This window comes from Larimichthys crocea, chromosome X, assembly GCF_000972845.2.
Source record: "Larimichthys crocea isolate SSNF chromosome X, L_crocea_2.0, whole genome shotgun sequence".
In the NCBI taxonomy this organism is placed as follows: domain Eukaryota; kingdom Metazoa; phylum Chordata; class Actinopteri; family Sciaenidae; genus Larimichthys; species Larimichthys crocea.
Genome location: NC_040020.1, coordinates 5,774,127 through 5,801,486, shown reverse-complemented (window position 1 = coordinate 5,801,486; position 27,360 = coordinate 5,774,127). Strand labels below are relative to the sequence as shown.

Here is a 27,360-nt window from a genome sequence, read left to right as displayed (position 1 = left end):
CTCTGCATGGAGCCAACCTGTGTCTCTTTGTGGGACACATAATAAAACCCTCCAGTGTTAAGGCAAGTCTGGGCATTGTGTGGCGATGACCAAGGCCTGGTGCATGATAGTGATGCAGGAGGTAGACAAGCGATAGAACGCAGATACGGCATCTAAGATGTAGCACTTGTGGAAAAATTCAGCTCTCTGTATCCCCTTTCAGGAAAGCAGTTTTGTGTTTCCTCTTTGTTAAGGCCAATCTTGTCAAATTTCACGGAGTGCGTGACTTTGCATGAAATGAGACAATTAAGAAATGTCGATCGTGTTTGCACCTGTTCCGATGACAACGCCGATGCAAGCAAACTACGACAACAAAGTGAAACAGCTTCACGAACGTGACACTAGATACTTCATTGCTGCTGTGAGTGCAGGTTGGGTGTGCAGCAAGTTATGGATTGCACCTTAAAGATTTAGGTTTCTATTCTAAAACAACTTAATCACAATTTTTGGACTTCACTAGTGTCCCTCTTGCAAATGGACGCATGTAATATTATCCTCATTACAAGATGGAAGGGTTGGATTATTCTGTAGTTTTGGTCAAAGTTAATTTAGTCAGGAGTTAGATTAATCATACATGTGACATTATGTAACATATGTATGTATTCCTTCAAAAGTTCATTGTGCAGACCGAGGTTTTTATTTTTGCAGTAGTTTTTTTTTTTTGCGAGAAACTAATTGCGCTATGTCCCTCAGCAGGTGTTGCATTGTTCATCCAGTGGCCATCTGGGCCTGTAATCCTTTGGAGGTGAACACACTGAATTTGAAAAAGGTCATTGCACAGACACATTTAGTTTGGCCCGACATTGTGTGTGTGTGTATGTGTGTGTGTGTGCGTATCTTTGCCCTCTAACCTTCTTTTTCTTTTGCATTTTGTACCACATGTGTGGAACCTTTTGTACTTTTGAGGTCAGAATATTAACGTTGACCTTTAAGGAAAAATAATGTCGAGCTTTACAATGAGCAGGTTTGATGCTGCTGGACAAAATGTAGTCATAACCCCCCCGATGGACTGTTTATTGTATCTGCTCTGGGTTGTTGGGTGATAACCTCATATTCAGCAGCACTGGATCACCTTAACAGCAGAATATCTTGTAGATAAAAATAGACCTTTAAGCAATCTTCTTTCACACCTGCACACACCTATTAGGATGGGTGCATATACGCTATTTTAAAAATGTACAAAAACACTCTACAGCAAGACTCTAGAAATTCATATTCCTTTCGTTTTTGTTGATTACCTAATTGGCTCCTGATAGATGCTGTCAGCAGCAGTTTGGACAAAGTGGCTGAGCGTTAGCTCGGTATATGACTGCTCTTCTGCTTTTGAACCTGTCAAATACTATAGAGAGGCTGACTGGAGAGCAGTTCTCAGCAGTCCTTGAGCTAACATGCAGAATGTGCTGCCGTGGTGCTAACCACCTGGATCCAAGCCAACCAGAGACTTGGCTTTGGCTACTGTACACAGCCCACTTCTTGAGGTTGTGGTTTCATACCCTGTGACTTTAGAGAGCCACTAGACTATAAAACTATACATACAATAAACACTGCATGCAGATCCACTTGGCAGCCCCATAGCTAACTTAATCTCCTTGGTATGTATGTTAATGTATTATGGTTTGTGTGTGTGTGTGTGTGTGCAGTGTTTCCTCTTTGCACATGCTGGACTCCCAGCCTGCTCTTCCTCCATGTTTGTCCCAGTAGAATTGTAAATGACTGGTGGGTGTTGAGTATGATCGCATGTGACAGCTAATGCGTAGGGTTGCTGGCAACATGTGTCAGCATCAGTGTACATTAACCTACATTCAGAGTGAGGTCTTTTTGAATCACATGGGAAAGCAAAAGGTCGCCTTTTGAATAATATATTTTTCGGCACATTTCATTTCTCTGGACCCACAAGCTTATTTCATTTGGTTTTTTTTAAGACTTTAGAATTTAAATGCCAGCGTGTAGCTTACTTACTGTAATCTTATTGACAAGACCCATCTTGCACTGGGGGTAAAAAGGAGTCGGCTGTGTCCTAACCGTTGCTAGAAAGTGGAGAACAGAGGTAAGGAGTGGCATGGAGGTAGCTTAGGTCAGGACTGATCCCTTAAAGATAATCTCCCTCTCTAGGGATTTGTTTTTCTCATTTGTTCCAGGGCCTCTAAGCTGAGTTTGGAGGTCACCTGCTGTACAGGCAACAGGACCCAAACCTGGCCATAGACACATTTATAAGGAGCCACCACATATTGCTGAGAGAAAGCAAAGTAAGCAATGAATAGAGCTGAAACATGAACACCAGGGGAGGCCGGGTCTAGAGTTCATCCATGCCACTGAAATCAAAGGATTTGGGTCTATAACAAAACCAGTTTTAGAAGCGTGGCTTTGAAGTGGTCCATTTGTGTTTATGTTCGTGGCAGTTAGCTAGATTACAGTAGCTTTTAAGCCATGTTTCACAAAGGTGGTGAAAACAGGATCCTTTATTTGTATTTAGTTAGATTTAAGCCATCTAGTGTGCTTATTTTCACTGTTATCATGTACGTTTATGTTAAGGAGGGAAATGTGATTTAAGTCAATGAACTGGTATTTCATGTTCCTTCATGTGTTCAACATTGTTTATCACCAGACTCTTGTTTGCATTTGTTTCTCGGTTTCCCATGCATGGAAATCAACCTGATGGCCAGCGATGTATTTCTCTACACGTCAGCTGAATTCTGTTCCCAGCTGCTTCGTGGCTGTTTCTGTTTTCAGCAAAGGATCTTGGAAACTTTGTGCTAAAAACAGAAACTTTGGGGGATCAGTAACAGATCAGTGTGAGGTCCACATGAGAACATAACTTCTTTAAGGCTGCAAAGACCCTTTGTCACAGATGATCAAAACAGTTGTGCAGCCCTTAAAGGGGAGTTTTGTTGAGGTTGCTACGGAGCTGCATAAATGAGTAGCAGAGGTGTTTTTGTGGGGAAGAAAAAGATAGCAGATGCCATGTGTTCATGTACATGTGTTGTCTCTGAAAAATGTCTCTCTAAACGTGGAAAGTTTTCGAGGTAGTGAAGCTGCAGCACTTGCAGATCTTTGGCCTGGTTCATACTTTGTGTGTAAATGAACTCTGCGGTCTGCATATGGTCAGAAACGAGTGGGTGTGTTGACCCCATAAACTGTATAGGAACTGTTTATTTTCTCGTTGTGGCATTATGCATAAAAAATATATTAGAAATGTCAGTACGGCTACACTAAAGTTTTTTTTTTTTTAGTTTTTCTGAGCAGTTTGAAAAGTATGCAGTGTGCATACCACCATTCATTAACAGCACGTCAGCGTTCACACAGAGTTTAAGTACGTCGCGCAACACAGAAACTATGAACGAAGCCGTGGGCACGCAGTGGCATCTCATGCCTAATTTTATACTGTATGGATGTGATCAGTCCCTTTCGCTGTCCTTGACAGGCATGAATTACGGGAGTTTCCAGGCACGATAATCCTTACCACAAGATAATAACAGCCTGCCACATCTTCCTGAGATTCATGCCAGCGTGCTTTACCACTTAGCCAAAATATCTCAGGTGATTAATTCACTATTACATGTGTGACAGTGAGTGATTAAGGCGGAGTTAAAATAGTCAAACATCTCTGGGTTAGTTAAAAGCAGCCGAGTTACCCTGCTGCGCTCCTGCAGCCCTAAAGGGATCTACTGTCTCTGTAAGACCCTTTGGATTATTCAGCTGCAGCTGCATACTGATGAAAAGGTGAAAGTTCAGCAATGACTGGCTGGGAAGTTCACGTTCTATAAAGTCAAAGACAGGTACAGCTTCAGACATGTTGAGTACAAACTGAATATTATGTGTATATCAGATAATGTAGTCTGTTTCCACCCGTAGACCGAGCCTCCCTCTACTCCCTGAAGAGGGCTGAATGCGTGTGTGTGTGTGTGTGTGTGCGTGCATTTCTGTGACTTGTCTCATTTCTTTGTTTACACTCAAAACAGTGGATTTATAGGAGAAAGATAATCATGATTTGCTGTTATGGGGAAGGTCACCTAAAGTTTGTAGGCATAAGCCTTGGAGAGGAGACAACACAACAGCTTGGAACTTAAAACAAGGAACGCAATCACAGCCGGGATACCAGATTCCATCAGAGAGCAAATTTGCCATTTGTGCCGTGAACTACATTTTATTTGATGGTTAAATCGCCTCATTTGCCCTGTATTTTAAGTCTTTATCCGGTGTATTTTACCAGAAAGTATAAGCAAAATTATAAACTTTGAGAAGGAAAATTACTATTTCTCCCAACTGGAATGTATGAAACTCTCATGCATAACATTTTAAGGTTATAATTTTTTTTTTTTTTCCTTAACCGTAAATGGCAGCCATTCAGAGCAGATTATGCTGTAACCTTAACACAAGTGTAACACAAGCCTGACAAAGAGGAAATCTCACATTTCTGTATGCTCAGGTACTCTGCCCAATGCCAGGGTCACCTTCACCAGGAAAAATAAATCCCTGGTGGCTCTCTAACACTACCCATAAGACCTCTCTCCCTTTGAGAGGCGGTGAGTGGGTGTCAACCTAATGTTTATACTGTCTGCTCATGGTTATGTAAGCCATTTTGTCCTCTTTCTCTTTCCCTACATCTCCCTCAGCTTGTTTAAACTAATCTACCTTTACCTTTTCCAACATGCCAAGTTGCGTGTTACATAAATATTCTTTGAACTGGTGTAGCTTAAGGTTTTTCTGCATGCCGAGGTGTGTATTACATAAATATTGTAGGCCAGACTGTAGAGAGGTAGTGTACCGTAGAAGCTGTGTATGTGTGTTTTTTTTTTTTTTTTTCTTTTGTAGAGTCAAGGATGCTTCTCTTTCATGAGAGGCAGGTTCAGGGAGGCTGTGGTACTTGTCTGAACTATCCCTGCGATAACAGCCTCTAGAATGAACGAGTCACTGTGTGTGTCTACTCAAACACACACACACACACGCACACACGCACACAAATGTATCTTTACAGTGGGCGGATGGCTCTGCAGCAGTGTAAATACAGTATGGTACACAAGTGTGTATGTTTGAGGCACGGAGTATTACGTGCGTGACGGGGACATTGTTTTTTTATACAACAGAACTGTCCCTGTGTTTCAGCTGCTAGTTTAGTGACTCTGTCATGCTAATGTACTTATGTGGGTCACAGGGTTCATTCCTACCACGTGGGCCCTGCTGTCCTCTATCATACAGCCGTCTCACGGCTCATTATTCACCCATAATGATGTTATCTTGATAACCTCAGAATAACTACAGCCTCCTTGACTTCCTTTGTATCCCTAATTTGTCAGTTTTCTTCGACTTCATGCTCTGTTTCTATGGCAACTAATTGTTCTAGTTATGCCGCGCTCGGATGACTTCGGACCTCTCCTTATAACTGTTATTGACCTGTTTGCTGTCAATGTAGATTATGAACTCACACCCTGAGGTCCCCGCTGTGATTAGCAAAATGCAATATTTCCGGATTCTGATAAAATCTTTGGCCATCCTTTTTGGTCTTAGCTGATTTAGCATTCCTTCCACAGCTGAGAGAGGGTGGAGATATTTGAACCATTTGGAGAATGCTCCCAGTGTGACATCCAAATTACTTGTAGAAAAGCATGAGGCCAATTTGAGCCCAAACATCTGTCCTGTGGTTTGGTCCTCACACATTTTAGTGGGCACAGTGGGCTTCATCTGGCTTCGAGCTCTCACATTTCTTTTCCTTTGGCATTTCATTAATGTCTTCCCTAAGCGGCACGTTGGTCTGGGAAGCAGCAAAGAGGGCAGCAAGAGTTAGTGCGAGATACAAATTTGTGCTTGTACATTTTTCGGTGGGAAGAAACAGGCATTGTGTACATGCACTCATCTGTATCCTCATGGGAAATAAACAGCAACTAAATCAGTTGTTAGCTTTGTGTGTTATCTTTAAAGATGAAAGGACACTGAAAACAATGAAACTGCTGCCCTGGGGTTTCTGTAGGAAGGGAAAAAAGCAACAACTGGAGCGAAGAATGAGACCTTTGATCTGTGCAGTCAGTCCCAATGAGTTAGTCTGAGACTGTACCCAGAAATAGAGAAGACAGGGGTCAAGACAAAAAAAAAAAGAGTCCCAGTTCACAGAAGTAGTCTGCACACAACTGCAGAACTTTTGGGGTGGGGGGGTGGAGGTTGTTTTGTGTGTTATACTGTATATTGCAGTTTCCTAAAATGAACATCTGCGCTAAGTTAACATCATCTCTACAAATTTGCTTCTTCTGCACTTTGGCTTCATGTTTCCAGCATGAGATGAAGGGTGAAACAAGGTTGTGCATGCAGTAATTAACAGTTTGAACTGCTGGCCTTAACACGGTGTTTCTTCCAGTGGTACATCATCGTTTAAACCTTCATTGAAACGGACAGAAATTGCAACCTCGAGAATATTTTCAGCTATGAAAATGACAAGCCAAACAAAAAGGAAATTCACTTGGTGTGTCCTCGTGGCCTAGTGGTGAAAGACTCACACCATTTAACCGCAACGTCCCAGTTTTGATTCTGACTGGAGACCTTTGTTGCATGTCATTTCCTTACTCTCTCTCTCTCCCTCTCTCTCTTTCCCTCTCTCTCTCTCGAGCTCATTAAAACATATATTCCTCGTTATTCTCGCACATCCTGTATGCTGACAAACTGTGGGCTAACATCTCTGCTGAAACAGCCTGATTTGGGAATGTCTGGTAGCTTGTGTTTAGTTTTGGGCTACTGGCAGCCGTTGGTGCACAGTCACTGCAGCCTGGCCTGTCTGCTCTGGTTTCATAAGCAGAGAGAGAGAGAGAGTGAATGACCTATATACTTCTCTGAGGGAGGGGAAGTCACCTTGTTGGTGGACCAGCGGGCAGGCAGGCTGGCACACAGCGACAAGGTTTTAATGTGCGGCACTATTAAAGGGTTGACCACTGACTGGATATTAGAAGCATACTCTCATATGCTGCTCGTGTTTTTCTTGGCCCGTAAATGTTCCAGGGCTGTTTTTTCTTGTGTTGATATAAATGTCTTCTTGTTAACGCTGCATTGTGATGGTGTGAAAAGACCAATGTATGGGGAGGGGGGGATATTCAATAGATTAACATGCTGAAAAAAAAAAAACACGCCTTGACACGGATTGGATTTGTGCATGCACACATACACACACTCACACTCACATTAGCTAAAACCATGGGGCTCGGTGCCAGAAAGATCTAGTCAGACAAACACCTCACCAGAGACTCCTCTAAGCGTCCTAACAAATTGAATGTGTGTGTAGATGGACAAGAGGGAATTAGATCAGTGGTCCTGATTGTATCTGAGTGTGCTGTTGCTGTACCCCTTTCCAGCTAGTCCCCTGGAGGAAATGTGTGTGCATGATAGAGAGAGAGCGAGGTGGAGAGACAGAGGGAGGAGGAGAGAGAGGAGTGCTTGGCAGCTGGTTTGATGAAGGATGTAAGGAGAATGTTAACCAGACAATCACCTTGCATGTTATTGATTGAGATGGGAGAGAGGTAATTAGCACAGAAAAGAAGGGGAAGCTGAGGCCACTTTTAATGTTTTGATACAAGGTGTTCTCTCTTTGTACCCATCTACATGCTGTGTCCCTGTGCGTGTATGTGTGCACATGAAGGGAAATGTTTTATCAAAAATTAGAATCACGTTTTCAACATGTGTAAACCTAATGCACGAAGCATTTAATCTACTCAGAACGCAGTGTTATAGATATTTTTTTTATTATATGTGAGAACCAACTGATTTAGTGTTAATCCGTTAATAAGTAGCATAAATAAGTAGCATACCCTGATATAATGGACGCATTCAAATTTTGCTCACACCGTCCAGCTGTATGCAGTGTGCATGGATAGAGCTCCTTACATAGAATATATGCTTGTTCTGCAAGCTGATAAAAACCATGTTATGTTTCATACCAGACTGTGTCGGGTGGCCTATTATTATTTATTTTTTTTCAAAATCTACCCGTCCTTTATCTTAATTAATATGCATTGGATATAAATGTTTAAAAAAGCTTAAATTGCTGCCGGATTTTTGAAGCTATGAACAATGTTGACATTTTAAAATCTACAATCTTCATGTTTTAACTAAATAACAGGCGGTTAGCACTGTCGCTACAAAGCAAGACGGTTCTCTGTGGAGTTTGTATGTTCTCCCTGTGTCTGTGTGAGGACTCTGGCTTCCTCCCACAGTACAGACATGCAGGTTAATTGGTGTAAATTGCCGTGGGTGAATGGTTGTTTGTCTCAATGTGTCAGGCCTGGATGAACTAGTGACTTGCCCAATGTCAGCTTGTGTCCAAGATATTTTACAGTTAAAAAATGAAATAAACATTTTGATGTCAAACATCTTTGGCATAGCTGTACCGCAACATGGTACTTAATGGCCAATATACAATATATATGTCCATACTGATATAGAGTATCTTTGTGAAGCGTTATCATATTACGGCCCCGTTCAATCTAGCAGTAATACTTACTCACTGTACGCTGTACAGTTGCTCAATCTGTATTGACAGAATAAACAGAATTTATCAAACCTGTGACTTTATGAACGTCTTACCAGCCTAACTTTGCTCATAAAGCAGTTTTAAACAGATACGCTGACAAAGCTGATGTCATATGCTGACAAAAACAACCAATGACATCTAAGCGCAAGTTTAACCAACTAATCGGCAACAGCTCAGCATCTTTTACTGGTCACGCTGTGATTAAACAGGGCGAAGCTAACAGAAAGTGTATATGAGACAGGAAATACATGCATTACTTATAAATAAATAAAAGTCATTATTGTTACATTTATGATGGTGAATTTGATCATTTTTCATGTGCACTTTGAGCCCCTTTAACTGCTTTGAGCATGTCTCTCTTTTGTACCTGGGTTTACTATAGACAGACATCGTCCGTCACCTTTGGCACCTTCTGCAACTCTCAACTAACTCTCCCTGTTAGTGTCAGTGAGAGCATACTGTACATCCTGAGCTTTAATGATCATGTAATTGTTGAAGTCAGTCAGTAGTGAAAGCAGTGAATGATGCCAAAGTAAACAAATACTTTGGATCAGGCAGGACTGCAGCAGGCTGTCATGAGTTCTGTTGCCTGTCGGGTGTGGCTCAGAATAAATAGCGACAGCACGGCTTGCAACTTACAGTACGGCACGCATGAGTACTGATTCTCAACTTTGATCTTTGACCCTGAACTAGTTCCACAGTGAAAGTTTTGCCTTATCATGGTTTGTGTTATTTTCGTCCACCACTCTACTCACTTTTTATGCCACAGAGCAGAAGGTGTTTTGTGCTCCTATTTAAATTCGACATCCTGCTCTGTGTCTCTCTGCTTATTTAATTTAAATAATCCGCTTCATAATTCTGTCATTGTTATATTTGTTATATATCTGAGCGAGGCTGTGAATCAGCAGACTGTAACTGAGTTGACAGACATCTTTATAGCTAGCCACATTGTGCTGCCACTGTACTGTGGGTCGTAAAAAACCCAAGACAAGTTTCACAATGCGTATCAGGCTGTGGCACTTTAAGGAAAAGGACAGTCTGCGTGGCTTTATTGTTGACTTTTCAAAATTCTTTGTTGATCTATGTCTGGTCTGAAAACTCTTGTGTCTGTGTGTCCTTTCAGCTCACCACTGAGACAACCGTCCTCCACAGCCAAAGTGTGCCTGGTTTGCGGAGATGAAGCATCGGGATGCCACTACGGTGTCGTGACGTGTGGAAGCTGCAAAGTCTTCTTCAAAAGAGCAGTGGAAGGTATGGCAATAACCAGGACGTCACTGGTTAGGTATTTTCCATGGTGGATGACAGAGCTTGACAGACAGCGTCTGTAGAAAACACAAGCAAATCGGGCTGACCCAGTAGCTCACCTGGTAGAATGTGCACACCACGTACTAAGACATAGTCCTTGCCGCAAAGGCCCAAGCCTTTTGCTGCATGTCTTTCCCTCTCACCCCCCTTTCATGTCTCTCTTTGGGCTGTCTGTCGAATAAAGGCAAGAAAGTCTGAAAAAAATTATAAAAAAAGAAAGAAAGAAAGAAAGAAAAGAAGAAACCACAAGCAAATGGGGAAAAAAAAAGGCAATTCAACAACACAAAGAAACACTGTAAATAGAGAAAACACAAGCAACAACAGAATTGAGTTAAAACACAAGTTTCTTGTGACTTGTGTAATGAAGACTGAAGCTCGGTGTGTACCCAGATCACCTGTAATACGGTAATCATAACTAAAAGAAATTGTCGTGTTGAACCTACTGTCGTTCTATATTTGCTTGTGTTTTTTCTACTTGCAGCACATTTGTTTTTATGCTGCGTATTTGCTTTCAAATTTGTGAATGTGTATTTTTTTTAAATTGGTTTATTTGCAGTGTTTTTATAAAAGCAAACTATGTGTTGTCGAAGAGAGATTTTTTTTTGTGTGTGTCCATGTTTTCTTTTGTTGCAGTGTGTTGAGCTCTCTTGGCCGTGGTAGTTTTTCTTACATATAAAAAGAGAATCTCTTATTTTTATTATTTAGAACATGAGTTACATACGTTGTTCAAACTCTAATTTAAAAAAACTAATACTTGTATAACTGTAAGAGGAGAAAGCTACTGTGCCGGTATTATGCTGTAATTCAGCAAGTTTCATTCATATTGCATTACGCCAACATTGGTTCTCACAGTTGTTTCAGTCAATATCAAACAATACCACCTTAACTGACAACTGTGGCCTTCAGAATTGTTGGCAGACACTCTGCTCAATTTATTAACAGTTGTACGTGGGGAGCACATTATGCCAAGTGAGTTTAAACTCGTGGCACGAGCGTATAGCTTCTCCTGTCGGGAAATGTTAATGAGAAAATGTGTGCAAATTTTACATTTTTCAGATAATCACTTTTTTTTTCTGATAGAGCAGAGTTTGAAAATCTCCCTCATACGAGCACACGATGGAAAAAGAGTGAAGCAGCCTGTTCATTCCATACAGTGCTGAACATTTTAAGAATTATTAAGCAATAGTTGATGCAGATTTTGTTTGCACTACGCTGTCTCATGCAACAAACTACTGTTTAATCTCAGCAGACCTGATACTGATTTATTTTTTTAACATTTAGCGCATTACATTTATAGACGGACTGTGACCGAGTTGAGTGGCACATCAGAAAAAAAACCCCAACATTCAGTAGGTAATTCTCCAGCAGCAGCCCTTTATGTTATATTTAGCTTGGGGAAAATCAACAGCAGCCAGAATGTGCTTTTCATTTTGTGCCTGTTGCCCGAGGCGTTGGCCTAACTCATTAAGATGAGCGTTTGAATGCAAAACACACTCTTACAGACCCAGTGCAGGCGGGTAAAAAAAAAGCCAGCAAACAAGCAAACAAGCCTGCCAGCCAGCCATCGGGCCCTCTAGGTGTTTTCCTGACCCATTGGAGGAATTGCACTTTTTCCCAATCAAATCACACCTTAATTTGATGATATTTACACACCGTCATTATGGAGACCTGAAACCAGATTATGTGTCTGGGGTTATCGAATCAGACATGCCATTGTTCTTGCTTCAAGCGTGGCCAGCGGAGAGCCGGTGGCAGATGCTAAAGATCTGACTTTGTGTGAGAGCGCTGGTCAGGTGAGGCCGTGAAGAGCTGAAATCTCTCTGTGATTACACCAATAAAACCCTATTTGTCTCGCATATGATGTATAATTATACCGAAATGAGCTCAACGTTTCTGCGATGCCCTCTAAATCTTTTGCAGCGCTCTACATTTTCAAATCTCTTTATGAGTACGTCTCTATGTTTGATTCAGCACTGCCAAACAACTGCAACTGTGCAAACTACAAAAGCGCAATAAGGGCAACCCATACAGTGTTGTGATGTCATCAAGGTTGCGTGCAACGTGTCCGCCCTTCTGATGTGCAAAGCGAGCTGTTACCTCACTTGACCCCTCCACAGCTGCTGCTGAGGTGGAAAGAGAGAGGTAAGGTGGAGGGAGGCAAAGGATGAAAATACTGAGAGAAGGATTTTGCAAAGTGAAGAGAGATAGAGGACAGTGAAACAGATACAGCGAGGGGGGGGGGGGGGAGAGGAAGGACAAAGAAAAAGTCAGACGCAGACAGAGAGATAAAGAGAGGAGGAGCTGAGAGAGGGAGTAAGAAACAGGGAGAGGGATGGAAAGCATTGTGTCAGCAGTGAGCGCCGGAGAGGTGTAAGTTAGGACGTGAGGAGACGTTTTACTCCTCCTCTGTCACAGTATTTCCTCCTCCTTCTCCTCCTCTTTCCTCTCAAAGTTAAAAACTTCGACTCGGCATGTGAGATATAAAAGAAGACTGCAGAGAGTGGGCATCTGTGCAAGGGGAATAATCCAGCCCATGCTTAATTTCTTTTGGCACCGCCTGCCTCGGGGGACACAACTTTTTCGGTCGGCTGTAGCTCATTAGACGACTAACTGGCTCTCAGCCTTTTACTACAGAGCTAGTTAACATTCTGGAGTCATCAACAAATCAGATGAAATCGTCTGACTGTGGAGGGTCTGGCTTCTCCTTTATCCAAGTCAGACGAGTCATTGTTTAGGAAGCTATATTTTACATCAGCGGAGCATGGCACAGTTATTCTTTGAACCCTAAATTTTAGGTTTATTTTTGGACCATCTGTTTGGACTATCTATTGGCCACATGGGCCTTTTACTGTCCAAATCTGTGCACTTACAGTCCCCCTCAAGAGGACGAATATTCATTCCACTTAATTTTTGTCATATCTACCAGAAGGCACAGCCAACTGTACGCTATAAAGTTTACAACCTACGGTCCCAGGAAATGTATAGAAAACGATTTTCCATGTTCTCTTGCTGTGAGATTTTCAAAATGCCCTCCATTAATTCTTTAAGCTTCCCCATGCACACACACACACTTATTTCATAAAAGAAACATTCATCCACCTGCTCTCTTATTCACCACGAGCTATCCAATTTATCTTATCATACAGTATACAGGCCCTTATATACACATGCTTTATTTACGGTCACGGTTCAGATGATCTTGTATAGTAAACAAACAGAAGAGGGGTAATAACTTTTATTAAGCTTACAAGTTTTGCAGCTGTACCGCTACTGTCGACTGAACTGTCACCAGCCAGTTTTTATGGGCTGGATTGAAATGAGTGAATTCTCGGGTATAAACATTTATCCTGCGCCGTGGGGGTAAAAAAATGCCGTCTGACACGAAACAACAGTTCGTAAATATGTTATCATCGCTAATGAAATGTGGAAATAGCTGAATACATTCATATGTGTTTCTCTCCTGCATCCACTCCACTAAAGACTAGTCTGTTGATACAAGACAGCTGCACTCAATAAACGGCTCCATGTGGAGCGCATTTGAAGAGTTGAACGCTCGCTTATTATTCACATGTCATCAGTGGCTTGGCATGTCTGCTCTTTGTAATAATGCTAGGCCCTGCTTTTAGCTCACGAGCTGCTTTTTTTTTTTTTTTTGCCGCTCTCTTATTGAACTGAGAGGTTTACAGAGACATTAGTCAACCTTGTTATGGCCTCACTGCTTTCTGCAATGTGACTGGGTCGTGGTTTCCATGGCACCGGTGTCAATCTAAAAACCTATTCTTCAGTACCGCCTCTGTGGGAGAGGTCAACTGAGGACACGTCTCGCACTGTTTCTTCTTTGACTGGCAGCTCCGTCGTCCAGTCACATCCTTCTCAGCTCCGGGTTGGAAGAGTAAAGACCTCCCTCTGGTGCCGGAGTGAATGCTTCAGGTTGTGTGCAAGAGGCTCATGTAACAACGGCTGGAATGAAGCCATTCAGTGTTGTGCTCCACAACAACACATGTCTCACATCAGAGCTCCTTTGATCGGAAGCTGCACAAAACATACGTAGAAACAAGCACAGGCACTAACTTATTCTGCACGCATGCACGGGCACACACTTCTTCCTAAGTAGTGAAGGAATTCAGGTGCCCGGCCTTAGGTAGAAATTTAATCTGTAAAGTTTACTGTAAGTACGTGTGTGACCCACATTGCTAATAGGCATTTAGGCTGGAGAACGCAGGCTGAGGAAGGGTCTCTCTAAAGCAACCTAGATACATTTACTGTTACAGTATGTGTGTGCATTTTACATCCTTGCTGATTTTAAAAATAGACACAAGGGCACACAATGTATTAGAGCTGCAACTGATGATTATTTTTTATAACAACACATATGCCAGCTGTTTTTTTTTTGTTGTTTTTTTTTTTTTAAATTAGCTGATTAATTATTTTAGCCTGTAAAATACTGGAGAATAGAAAAAAAACTATGCCTCTTCACGTCCTAAAGCTAAGTTAACATTGCTTGTTTTGTCTGACCAACACAAATGTATTCAATTAACAGTGATTTATGTGCAAAGCTGGAGCCAGCAGAGACATTTTTGCTTGATAAATGACTTGAATACTTAATTATTTAAGTCGCTCTTGATTTTTTTTTATGACTAATCGATTAAACGATATGATATGCAGTATTCCCAGCTACCTATTAAGGCTCTTGTTACATTAACAGGCACGCTGTATGTTTGGTTGCATGTGTGGTGATATAACTCACACATATATGCACACACCACTTCCTCCATGCCCTCAGTTCCCCTGGCCTGGGCTGACCTGCAGGCCTGATGGCTCCTCCAGTGGATATAATCTGACCTCCATCTCTTCCTGCTCCCTGGTGATACCTTTGTTCTTTGACATCAATGCAAAAAGGATACAGTACAGTCAGTGGGTTACACCTTTTGTGTTCAACCAAATAAGCAGCGGCAATCTGATGGGCTTTATCGCTGGTGATTGGTTCGTTAAAGATACAGCACTACAGAGTGTTGCGGCATTACTTTTGATGCCACATACTGTGCCGTAGATGTGCGTGTTTAATGTACTTGCCGTATACATAAAAGGACAGTACATGAAACTTACACATAAAGCAGTAGCAGGAATATACTGATGTTATATGTTGTATGATTATTGCACTCCATGTTTTCTTTCTTCAGTTGACTTTAATCTTTCATGTAGGCACTCAAGTAATGTTTCAATAGACAGAAAGCCGGTGCAGAGGAGTGGGTGTATCTCTGGCCCCCTTTTTAATTTTAACCTCTTGTTGTGAAACCATACAAATGTAATTTCTACTAATTAATATCTGAATGTCTTGACAAACGACTGCTGTAAGTGCAATGGCTTGGAGTAAAGTTATAATGCATTGTAGATGGGAGATAAACTCTAACTGCTTTTATCATAAACACTGCCCTAACTGGCTGCTTTTGTACATTTGACACTTCCAAAGAGCGTATTGTGGCCTAAATGACTAATAATAAATGCATTATGTACAAAAGCAGCAGATGGAGAAATCTTTGTGAGGAGGGAATGCGCAGGACAACTGAGATATAGCACATTATCATAGAAGTAGGAGACATTAGTAAACAAAATAACAGCTTCTATTTACATCCTATTTTAACTTCTGCACTCTCTTTTTATAATGATCCAGACAGGGAAACTTAATTGTGTAGAACTCCATCCAACACAGCTGTTTGTGTGTTGTCCAAAGAACTGGAGTAGCGAAGCTATTGCAAGGCAGTGATTTGCATACCACTGGCCCAGTGGTAACAACAATTACATCTCTGAGAGGCCTGTTTTTTGGTTGTTTGGTATTTTTTTTGCCTATGTAATTTAGGTTGCATAAATACCGATGAATGACGATCACAGAATTGACCGAATGCTTTGTGAGTGGATAATTAAATGGGATTAATCTACAAGGCTGACATAGATTTCAGCACATCCTTTTGGTTATGTGCAATCTCACGTTTGCAGTGGCAGCTTGCAACTAAGAAATCTGCAGCCGCTGCTAAATGGCGCTCACAGAGTCACAGTAGTATTATTGATGTGGGGCAGCTACTGTATCTGAGAGGTTATTTTCACAATCAGGGGTCTGACCACTTGTGTGTGTCTAGTGGCTATTTAAAAATGTCAGGTTAAAGGCTGTATTTCAAAAGGCCTGAAGCTTGTCTGTCTTTTGTTTGGAAAGCAAATGTACTCTAACTGCACTGGTGGCAGGACGACTGCAGGGCAGATTACTCTTGTTAAAGTGGGTCCCCATAGGAAAGACTATTTCCCTTTCAGAAGAATTGTCCTCATAACTGATGTATGCTGGAGCTGACAGACAACAGAGACTACTCAGCGGGTTGTTGCCAGATTGTGAGATCATTAGCTAAAAGTAGACGTGAGTGGACTCCATTAAATGAAGAATGCTGACAGAGTGTGCATTGTAGCAGCAGACACGAGTTTTTAGAATGATGTCAAATTTTATACAGTATCTGGGGAGTCTTTATCTTTTTCGCAGAGAATTTTATGAAGATATCTTGATTTTTTTTTTTTTACTGTAAAGAACAGAAGTTACAGATTTCACAATAAAACGCACATGGAAATATGAATCCAACTGAATTCATAAATTAAACACGTTCATAAGAGATTTTTTTTAGGACACTTTTTCCAAGGTAAGAAAATTTTATCATCACCAGTAAGCCCGTCACGTGCCAGGTTGATAAGCAAATGCACATATTCAGAGGTAAACATGCTGTGCGAGGGCATGTGAGTGCATGCACACACCGTGCATAAATAAACAACCTCACTCCCTTTCTGATACACACACACACACACACACACACACAATTGCACGCATACACACCAACGGACTACGACTTTGCCTGTCTCATGAAGTGTATTTCACTCTAACAATTATTAACAAGATTCACGGGAATGAGCAAAACAGTTGACAGGAACGCTCCAGAGTTTTCAGAATTGCCATTTGGTCCGGCCTATTCAAGCGAAAGGGTGTGTATGTGTGTATGCATGTGTGTGTGTGTGCGCGCGCGTGCACGAGGGGGGTGGGGAAGGGGATGGCTGCGTTGTGTTTCCTGTGTCGCAGTTTACTGTTTTTTAGAGCAAGAAAAATGGGCTTATGTAACGGTCATGTGATTTAGCCAGAAATAGTGGTGGGGCTACAGCTGCTGCCTCTCCTCCTGCAGCTCGGTTCCTTGGCTTTTGGCAGCAGCCAGACAGACACACTGCGCACTACTCCTGCTAGCTCAGAAAACAACTTCTGCTCAGTCCTACACACAAATACTGTACTGTAGATGTAACAAAGGCAATGTACAGAATGTACACGTTTGAGCAAACTGCATGCAAAACAACGCACAAGCTGTCATGCCGAAGCACTAAAATCTATGCAAGAAGTGTCAGAAAGCTCTGGAGAAATAAACATGCAAAGAAACATGCATGAAAACATGTACATGCATTCAGCCATATACACAATCTGACGTGCACACAATTTTAACATCAACCCTAATAGAGCTCAGCCATGCAGCGGGGTCATTGAGGTCACTGTACCACTCCATCTGGGTTGTGTCATGATTTCCATGTGTGTGTATTTGTTTGTGAAAGCAGATACAACATTTTTTTTTTTTATTTCCATGTGAAGCAGCTTTGGTTGTGTGTTTGTGTGCATGCATATGTGTGTGTGTGTGTGTATATATATGGGAGTGAGAGAGTGAATGACTGTACTTGTGCACGAGCATGAGCCTGTCTGTGTGTGGGCGTATGGCGCTCTGAGGCTGGTGGACGTGTGGAAAAAGGGAAGAAAAAAAAAAAGAGGGATGGAGACGCAGGCGTAGTGGAGGAGGAGAGGAGCTGTACAGTGAAGAACTAGTGGAGCGGAAGGAAGCGCTCTGAAATGGGAGATCATTGGGTTTAGCTAAGGGCTAGGCAGGAGGCAGGAGGGATTCTCGCCATGTTAGCATCACTGTCAGGAATAGTCTAGCTGCAGCCAGTGTCCTGGTTCCAGCGAATATTAATACCCTCATGCCATATACTGTAAAATACACCATTAGTCATGCATTGTAGAATGTGAGAGCAGAATAATCGTAATTTCAATCATTTTCACAGTGATAATCATGAAATGTAGATCTCTGATATTGCCAGGCATTTCACGGGCTTCTGAGATGACCTACATTACAGTCACCAACAGAGATTCTGTGGTAGCATCAAACATTTAGCCTACTTCATGACATGAAAAATATATAAATATTAGTCAGTATTGCCTAAGTTAGCCTACTTAATCTTCCTCTTTATTGCTTTGGTGTCTCTTTGCTGCACAGAACTTAAATATCACTGAAGTCAACGTATGGCTCACCACCACACTGACGCTGTGTCTTGTCTTCCTGTAGGTCAGCACAACTACCTGTGTGCCGGAAGAAATGACTGTATCATTGACAAGATCCGAAGGAAAAACTGTCCGGCGTGCCGCGTACGGAAGTGTCTCCAGGCTGGGATGAACCTAGGAGGTAAGGAGTCACGGCCTCATTACAGATTTGCCCTGTCACGTGTTTCAGATGTGACATTTGAGTCAGCCTCGCTCTGCTTATAAGAAATTATAGATATGGAAAAGTAGGTCTGGCTGTAGTCACAGGAGGCCCGAGGATGCTGAGTCATAGGATGGTGTGTATGTGTGCAAATATAGTATATCCAAGCATAATATGTATAATGCATCTACAGAAGGTGTAGATCTACAGTACTCTATACGATGCCAGCTGACAAAGCCTGCAGACAAGTTAAGGTATTGTATTGTTAGAAAAGATAATGTAGTTGAGAGAGAGGTGGTTGATATATTCATGTATTGCCATTGGCTTATTCCAATTCAGGGCTGCAGTGGCATAAACAAGCCTAAAAAATATACTTGATAGGTTTTTAGTCCATTAGAGTGATTGCAAATATAAATATGCTCACCAAGGAAGCTTAATGTGAAGCATGAATGTAAACGTGTGAAATAATTTGACAGGGGTTTGTGAGTGCTGTCAAATTAATTGGAAACACAAAGGTGACCAGAAGGGGGGAAAAAACACACACAAAAAGCAGACATGCAGCTGCTGCTGCTGTTACAGAGAGTAACTTGAGCTGTCTTGCTTTTTCGAGAATTATTTGTGTCGTCTGAATGAATCCAAAGTGAAATCTCAAATTGGAATGATGTGTGTGAATAGCAGTGGGGAGAGAAGTTAATAAGAGCCCACGGAAAGGTGCTCAGAATTAACAAGCAGCCTAGATATTTTTGACTAGATGTACTGACATGTACTGTAATTTTCTAAGCAAGATTCCTGGAGTCACAGTCGGAATGAACCATTTTACTGGAATGACTGCAAAGTTGTTTTTCTTCATGATCATCACCTAATTTTCATACCTGTTATATTTATCTTACCCTGTAGAATGTGACACGTCTGTCATGAAATACTTTAGCTAATTTATTTTTGTCTTTTCAGGTATGCAATGACACGATGAGTGTAAAAGAAGTGAATATTGAATATTTTAATACATGGGGCACTTACAGTATCTAAAGCTCAAGGCTCATGAAAACTTTGTCATTTGGAGATGCACTATAACTGTCTGCTGTCATGTCAAATCAAGGTTATACGGTATGTGCAGCCAATGATCATATAAAAGATTTAAATGGGCTTTACAGGCCTGTAACACCAACGACTCCCCACAAAGCTCAAGCTCTCCATGGGTGGAGTCCTTTCTGAACTTAGCGATGGTTTCATAAATGGTATAGCATAGCAGCCAGCTAATATACTGTCTTTTAGCCTTTTATTTCACAAAGCTCTCCCCCGTAACTAAAAGTCAGTCTGAGATGTTCTCTTGTCTGGCGGCCTGTTGCTTGGTTGCTTTCTTTTTCTCTCATTTTCTCTTCTTAGCTAAATGGTAAATGGACTGTACTTATATAGCGCCTTTCTAGTCTTCCAACCACTCAAAGCGCTTTACAGTGCGTATCTCATTCACCCATTCGCACACATTCACACACTGATGGCATTGGCTGCCATGCAAGGTGCCAACTGCTCATCAGTTTGAGGCGCTAACCATTCATACACATTCACACACCGATGGCGAGCAATTTGGGGTTCAGTATCTTGCCCAAGGACACTTCGACATGCAGGCTGGAGGGGATCGAACCAGGGATCGAACTGCCGATCTTCTGATTAGTAGACAACCCGCTGTACCACCACAGCCGCCCGTCCTCCTTAGTGTCTTTGCCTCTGTCATTATGTCCTTAGAGGCTACTAAGCCTGGTTACAATGCCAGCTTGTCCAGGCCCGGATCTGACACGACAATGACTCCACTTCCCCTTAGCATTCCCATGCATCGGAGGCTTGAAAACCTTGAGTCGTCCAAAAAGCCTGTGGTACAAAGTTCCACTTCTGTTCTGGCTAACAAACTGAGCTAACGTTAACTAACAGCAACTATAGTTTGCGTCAGGTTACTTAACAGTCCATCAGGAAAGGTTTTGGATTACAGAGAGTTGATGCAAAGCAGCCGGGCGACGTCAGAGGGAAAGCAGCAAATATTTTCTCCATGAAATATGATCCAGTTTTACTAGAATAAGTTAAATGTCTGGTGGTGTGTGACTTTGGGCATTACGTACTTCTTACCTGAAGCACAAAGTTACATAATTGCAAGAACAGACATGCAGTGTGTGAATAACAGGTTACATTCACCTGATCACAAGTCAGTGTAGCGTCAAAATCATCCTTTAAATCTGTTATTTTATGGTAGAAAACCTCACCCTCATTGTTGCTTTAAATAGGAGAATCTAAACACAAGGTATACACAGTTAAATGCGTAGGGAAAAACGCAGATGCTCACAGAAACACATCCAATAAATGATGTGATATATCAAAGTCCCAAACACGACAGGACTGGTGTTATCAGTGCTGTATGAAATGTGTTTTATTTGGAGGGAAGAGTTAGATTTCTTGGATATTTCCGACAAACATTTAAATTACACTTAGAGTATGGCCACTTAAAAAGAAGTGCCCACAATGACTAACTACTAAAAGTTAGTAGTGAGGATTCTCTTGTTTACAATTTGTTAAAGGCCTGTGCTTTTGAACGTTACAGCTAACGCATAACAAATATTTTATCCTATAACCGAGCCAAACCTCTGATAGTACAAAACAAAAAAAATAAATGGGCTCTGATTGGGAAAATCAATTCCACAAAAAGCACTTTATGATACATTTTCTGCTCTGTGAATGTGTGGACGTTTATTTTTTATGGCCAATTTGACTTGCTTGTATATTTCAATCAACAAAACTAATGTGGAAATGATGTATTATTGATTGAATGCAGAATATTAACAGAGTTCTTTTTCTCTTTGCTTCAACTCTCACTCTCCGCGAGTGTACGCGGTGTTCGTGCACAGGAGACGTGACAGTAATAAACCCAGTCACAGGGGAATCAGAGCCTACAGGTAGAAAGCGGGGATGAAGGTTGGCCGTATGAAATGCAGCGGCAGCAGTGTTGAGGCGGTGTTTGGAGCGGTATACATGTAGCAGAGCGGCTAAAGGCAGCAGCAGAGCCAAAGAGTCAGCTTAAATAGACCATCACATGTCACTCAATCGCTCATTTATAACGCTGTCACTCCTGTAAAACATACAACAAGCTCAGCATAGAGGTGAAAACCACATTACAGACCCTGACATCAGCTACATGTACATTCTTCTAAGTGAGTCCAAGGCACCAACCACCATACAGTTCTACCCTCCCCTCTCATTTGAACAATCCACCCTGTGTCAATCATATATAAACATGTCAGCTTAGCAGCAGATAATGATTACATATTACAAGCACAAAAACATGACTCGGAGTAAACACATCTCTTTCTTGTCAAATGTGTCTTAGTGTTGAATAGCAGCAGATGACCATGAGTCATGAATAAAAGCTTAAGGTTGCCAGTGAGCGTGGCTGTATGTTTGAGTAGCAGCAGTGTATCCCATTGAATGGGAGCTCAGCTGTTTATATCCAGTTTTGATAATGAATATTAAAGAAAGTGTCAGATTCGGATTCAAACTTGGGGAATGCTAACAATAGCAAACATGAATATTTTCACTTTTGACAGCGCTCCAAAGCAGCAAGGGCGCACATGTCGGCCTGCAAGCTTATTAATGAAATGCTACACTGGTAGAAGAGACACAATTTAAAGGGGGTTTATCTATATGTATATTAGCATGTATGTATTTTTTTGTTGTTGTTGTTGTCAGTCATCCCTCAAAGATCCCAATCCGTGAATGACTGAACAATACACAGGGAATAAAACGCGATTGTTGTGCTCTTTGTTTTACTGGATTTCATTCCAGATGGATGCTTTCCAATTTCTTATTCACGCCCTAACATTTAGTTACAACTTCCTAGAAGCTATAACTTCCTTCAGATACAGAGAGAGAACAGATTTCCTCGGAAATTGTCCTGTGAAAATTTGATAAGCAAGTCTTTAACCTTGAAGTGAAGAACCCATCTGTTTAAAAGGAAACACGCAATAACAGTAGTTAACACATGCCGCAGACATGAATCCTCTGCACCCAGATACTACATCTTACAGTATACATGTATATCTATATTTGTTTTTTCGTTTTCAGTTATACTGTATCTTTACCACATAGATCTGTCACGTGCAATTATAAGTGTAAGAAATATCACCATTAACAAAGTGTTAATGAGGCCCGTTGTGTTCCACGCAGCACGAAAGTCCAAGAAGTTAAAGCTGAAGGGAGTCAGCGAGGACCTACAGGGCTCTAAGGACGGCCAAACTGCCACAGGTGGCGTTGGAGGCGGTTACCTGTCCTCAGAGAAGGAGCTCAACGCCAGCGCTGCCAATGCCCTGGTGCCCCATGGGCCTGGGGTGGTCACACCTTTTCTGCCGCCCTCCATCTGCAGTGTTTTGGAGCTGATTGAGCCTGAAGACGTGTACTCCGGCTATGACAACACGCAGCCTGACACCACTGATCACCTGCTGTCCAGTCTCAACCGCCTGGCCGGAAAGCAGATGGTACGCATGGTGAAGTGGGCCAAAGTACTTCCAGGTTAGTGACCACAAGAGAGGTGGGCTGAAGTCTAAATGCTGTTTAAGATTGCTTTTAAAGCCAGAATGGGAAAGGAGTTGAAATACCGCCCATACAGAGATGTGAAAATAAGTCGCGTAAATTGTATTTTTAAAGGTTATATTTAATAGAGATGGTTGCAGCATTTTAGGTTGTATGTTCCCTTTGCTTTTGAAAGTCAATAAAAAATGTCTGCAGTAAGTTTATTTGATTAAAGTAGCTTGTATAATACTGTACAGTATATCCTCAGTGCAATATAATATTTTTGACAGTGAAATTTAAGCCATTTTTACATTGATAAGGTTATATTTATTCATGAATTTATTGTTAACAAACAAAAAGAGCAGTTAAAAACCTGTCTATACCTAACAGCCGGATTGCTGCTTGCAGCTTTCTCAAGAACCGCTCATCCAAACAACTTCACAATCGACATTACGCTTCCTTGAATCCTCAGCAATACACCCGCCAAGTGTGAAGTCGATCGCATGAACGGTTGTTGAGAAAATGGGGCATATAGACCAACAGACAGACAGAGACTTCTTCCATTTTACTTAGATTGGAAGTGGTAAAAAAAAATTATCAGTCCTCGCTGTAATTATAAACTGTGGTTTTAATGAAGATAACATGCTTACATCTTCACTTTTGATCTCCGCATTTTGAGAACACAACACTGCTAGTTTTGTCGGGGCACGCAATTTGAATTTTTAAATATTAGGTCAGGAAATTATCCTTTAAAGCTTCAACAAGATTAAGATTGGAATCCTATTTTACCATTTAATAGAATCAAGATTGAGATTTCCAAACACAGTTCAATTCACATCATTTCTGTGAGACGTCATGTTGAACAGAAAATCTAAAGTCTGCCTCGTTAATTTTTTTACCTATAAACCAGAGTCAAGAAATGTTTGAAAAGGGATAAACAAGTTCCCCTAAAATGCCAGTCAGTGGGAGACATATTGAAAGATGCCTCACAGGTAGCTCTTTGAGGCTGTTTAATTTGCTGTATTGCAAATATTTGATACCTCCACGGTGTCTGCTTGCCATATCCGGACGTATAAATAGAAGGGGAGCCAGACAGAAGGGTCAAAATGAGTACCTTCGACTTTCAGATATGCCACCGCCTGCATTCAGCTTACATTTGGATGTGGCACGGCTGACACACAGGGCAACATGGAACGATATTGTCAGTAGCAACAATGTGTTCGCAGGAAAGTCAAACTTGTTCGGGAGCTACATCATTAGCACACAGTTCACATTAACGTTACCTGAAAAATCACAAACTTTCCTCGGTTCATATTTAATTATGTCATTTCTTTTATTTATTCCCACAGCGTTAAGGCATCCGACACACCTTTACTAAAATATATATTTATTTAAATGATTACATTTTGCAGATTGACATCCGTATTGACTAAAATAGTCCCTAAGCCTTGATAAGTCACTCGTGTGTCCTCAGTTGGCCTTTGATTTGCATGAGGAGGAGTTTCTTGCCAGAGTTTGATTGAGAGCTTGGCAAGTTTCCTATTCGTCTCTATTTTTGGAGCCTCATAGACAACACGCCAATAACTGGAGGCCTTGTGGGATTTGTATAAAATAAGAATGGGTGAAAACATCTCGGCGGTTATCACGTCTAAACAAATATTGGCACAAAAATAGCACACTGTAACAAAAAGACACGATATATGTGTAGTGCACATGTAGGTACACACGTGCACGTACTCAGGTTAATAAATACCTCTTAAGTTGGAGCTTAAGTCCAAATGCATTCGATCAATACCTGAGTATTGACAGCATTTAATATATCTTGTAATGAGCGTTTCTGTGTCTGCCATGTGTGTGTTTCTCTGTGTGTGTTAGGTTTCCGGGGCCTGCCCATCGAGGACCAAATCACCCTGATTCAGTATTCGTGGATGTGTCTGTCCTCCTTTTGCCTCAGCTGGCGCTCCTACAAACACACCAATGCACAGATGCTGTACTTTGCCCCTGACCTCATCTTTAACGAGTAGGTCTACACTTCCATATCTGCAGCATGCCGCACACACACACATCACGCTGTTATTAAAGTGTACTGCTCCTGACATTTAACAGAGGCCCAGATATTAAATATGTATTTGTCACACATATTTTATATTATCTTGTTTTTAAAATGTAACAAAGAGACGACGTCTGAGCACTATAAGAAGTGTTTTTTGTGAAGGCAAAGATCGTCAGCACATTCGATGTTCGTCTGACGTCTTATGAGATCCCCAGCACACAAACATGTCTATTACAGATGTGAGGAAGAATAATTTGTTTTTCAGAGTATATAATTAGTAGATACAGTAATTGGTTGAGCAGTGAGGCTTTGACTATTAGTGTTTAGTAGCTTCTGCTATTTTCAGCAGCTCACCAGATGCAAATTTATGCATAAACATCAATTTTGCAAGTAGAAGTGCAAGTGGAATTTGGAGAGTAAGGAGTGTGTGTGTTTTTTTTCCCCCTGCTGTACTATTTTGAGTGCTACCTTAACATACCTGAAGACCACTCGAAGCGACAAAACGAGCTTTTGTGCTAATGACGTCATGGAGCAAAACAGGGTCATAATCTTGCACCTGATCTGCGGCACTTCACAAAGAAAAATACGTTTGTACTTTTTCGATTCCTTAATTGCGCCAAGCCCAGACGATCAAAGCCGAGCAGGAGCAGTCAATGGCTCACTTGATCTGCGTTAATATGTTTGAACAGGAGAGCAAGTGGAGAGAGAGAGAGTGTGTGTGTGTGTGTGTGGGGGGGTCTTTTCTCTATGGAGCTGTGAATGGCCACTGATGAATTGAATCTTATAGAGTTAATCAAAAATGAGAATAGCAACCTCTGTAGGCAGCCTGGAGTAGAAGAACAGGTTCAAGCAGGGGCAGATTTAAAAGCTCCGACTAATAGCTTGTGTAAGGAAATGTCAGTGGGTCAGTTTGTCCCAAATAAATAAATAAATAAACAAACAAACACACAGCAGCGCAAATGCCATTGTGCAACATGGCTTCAGACTCCCTGAGCCTGTGTTGTATCACTGTGAGCTTAGTCCAGTTAGTAAAGCATTAGTTTACCACACCAGAGATCCTCTGATCCTTTAATCAATTTAGTGCCAAGTGGACCACAGTTTATTAAGAATTACATGTTTCCTTCTGCGAGACGACAACAGCTTCGGGAAAGAAAATCTCATTTTGCGATAGAGAGTTAATGGTTTGTGTCATTTGGTAAGCTCAGTTCAGAATGAGTTCTAACAGAGAGAAATATTGGATTTGCACATGCGTTTATGTCTATAGTATTCTTTGCCTTTACTGTACAGTGTGCTGCTCCTTCTGCATGTGATGCATTTATAACAAGTCTGCCCCATGGACAGATGGGGTTGGTATTCAGCTTGACAGAACAGATGAGATGTAGAGCGGCTGGAGATGATGATGGTGGCCTGGATTTTGGTCACATGCTTGCTGTTAGATGTCACTGCCATGTCCACTGTGTCTTTTTCTAGGGGCCTGTTATCAGGTTGAGGTGCACTTGCTTGCTTGTACAGCTCTAACGTAGTTTATTGATAATTCTGTCAAAAGTGAAAACAAAATTGGACCATAACTTCGCTGATTCCGCTCAGCCTGTTGGACAGTGTGTACACTTGTTTCCATAGCTACTTAGTGCTTATTGACCCAGGGCATTAAGGCATTTATTGAATAGACTGTCTGCTCACTCAGCTCTTAGAGTGGAATCTGTCACTGATTGAGAGTAAATACTGAAAAGACAGATGTGCATGTTACATTAAAGACAGAGTAAGCCTGCATAATGTGTGTGATTTAGTCTTTGGTGTGTGGTACATGCTGGCAACAGATAAACAAAGCTATTTTCCTAAAAGTTCTGGGCACTCGTTCATGTGAAAAAGTAGCAATAAAATGCAACATATATTTAGATTTTTTTGGTTTCGAGACAGCTCCCCCATGTCACTGTTGATTTGTTGTCTATATAGAGAGCTAACTTTACCTGATATAGCCAATCAAATGCTTTATTTCAATCGAAATGATAAACTTTAAGACGTTAGAGACACAGACATCGTGCGCTATTATTGGCTGACGGTAAATGTCGGTAAATTTTACCTGCAAACGTCGGTCCGCTCGGCCATTTTTGTCAGTATCACCGCTAACAGAACACTGTCTGTCCTTGTAAACTGCAGTTACAGTATCCGTGCAAGATGATTTACATTGTGTCACTGTTCCCCTGCCAGCTCAGCTGTCAATCAAACACATATACTGGCCCACCCACTCCAGGCTTGAAGGCTAAAGGAGCATTTATATGTATCTCCGAACTTCCCATCTCCAACTTCCACTATTAAAAAAATATGAGCTATAGATTTTAGACTTTTGACACGTCGTTTGACTGTAAAGGCGT

The 27,360-nt window shown here is 41.5% G+C and overlaps 1 protein-coding gene across 1 annotated transcript in view; it reads left to right on the top strand.

Annotated features, from left to right (window-relative positions):
- nr3c2 (nuclear receptor subfamily 3, group C, member 2) overlaps positions 1-27,360 on the top strand; it is a 72,421-nt gene that overhangs the window by 30,351 nt on the left and 14,710 nt on the right. The window contains exons 3-6 of the mRNA XM_027283010.1: positions 9,669-9,796; positions 18,256-18,372; positions 22,594-22,935; positions 24,811-24,955. Of these exons, the coding sequence (XP_027138811.1) occupies positions 9,669-9,796; positions 18,256-18,372; positions 22,594-22,935; positions 24,811-24,955 (732 nt within the window). The remainder of the gene's footprint in view (positions 1-9,668; positions 9,797-18,255; positions 18,373-22,593; positions 22,936-24,810; positions 24,956-27,360) is intronic.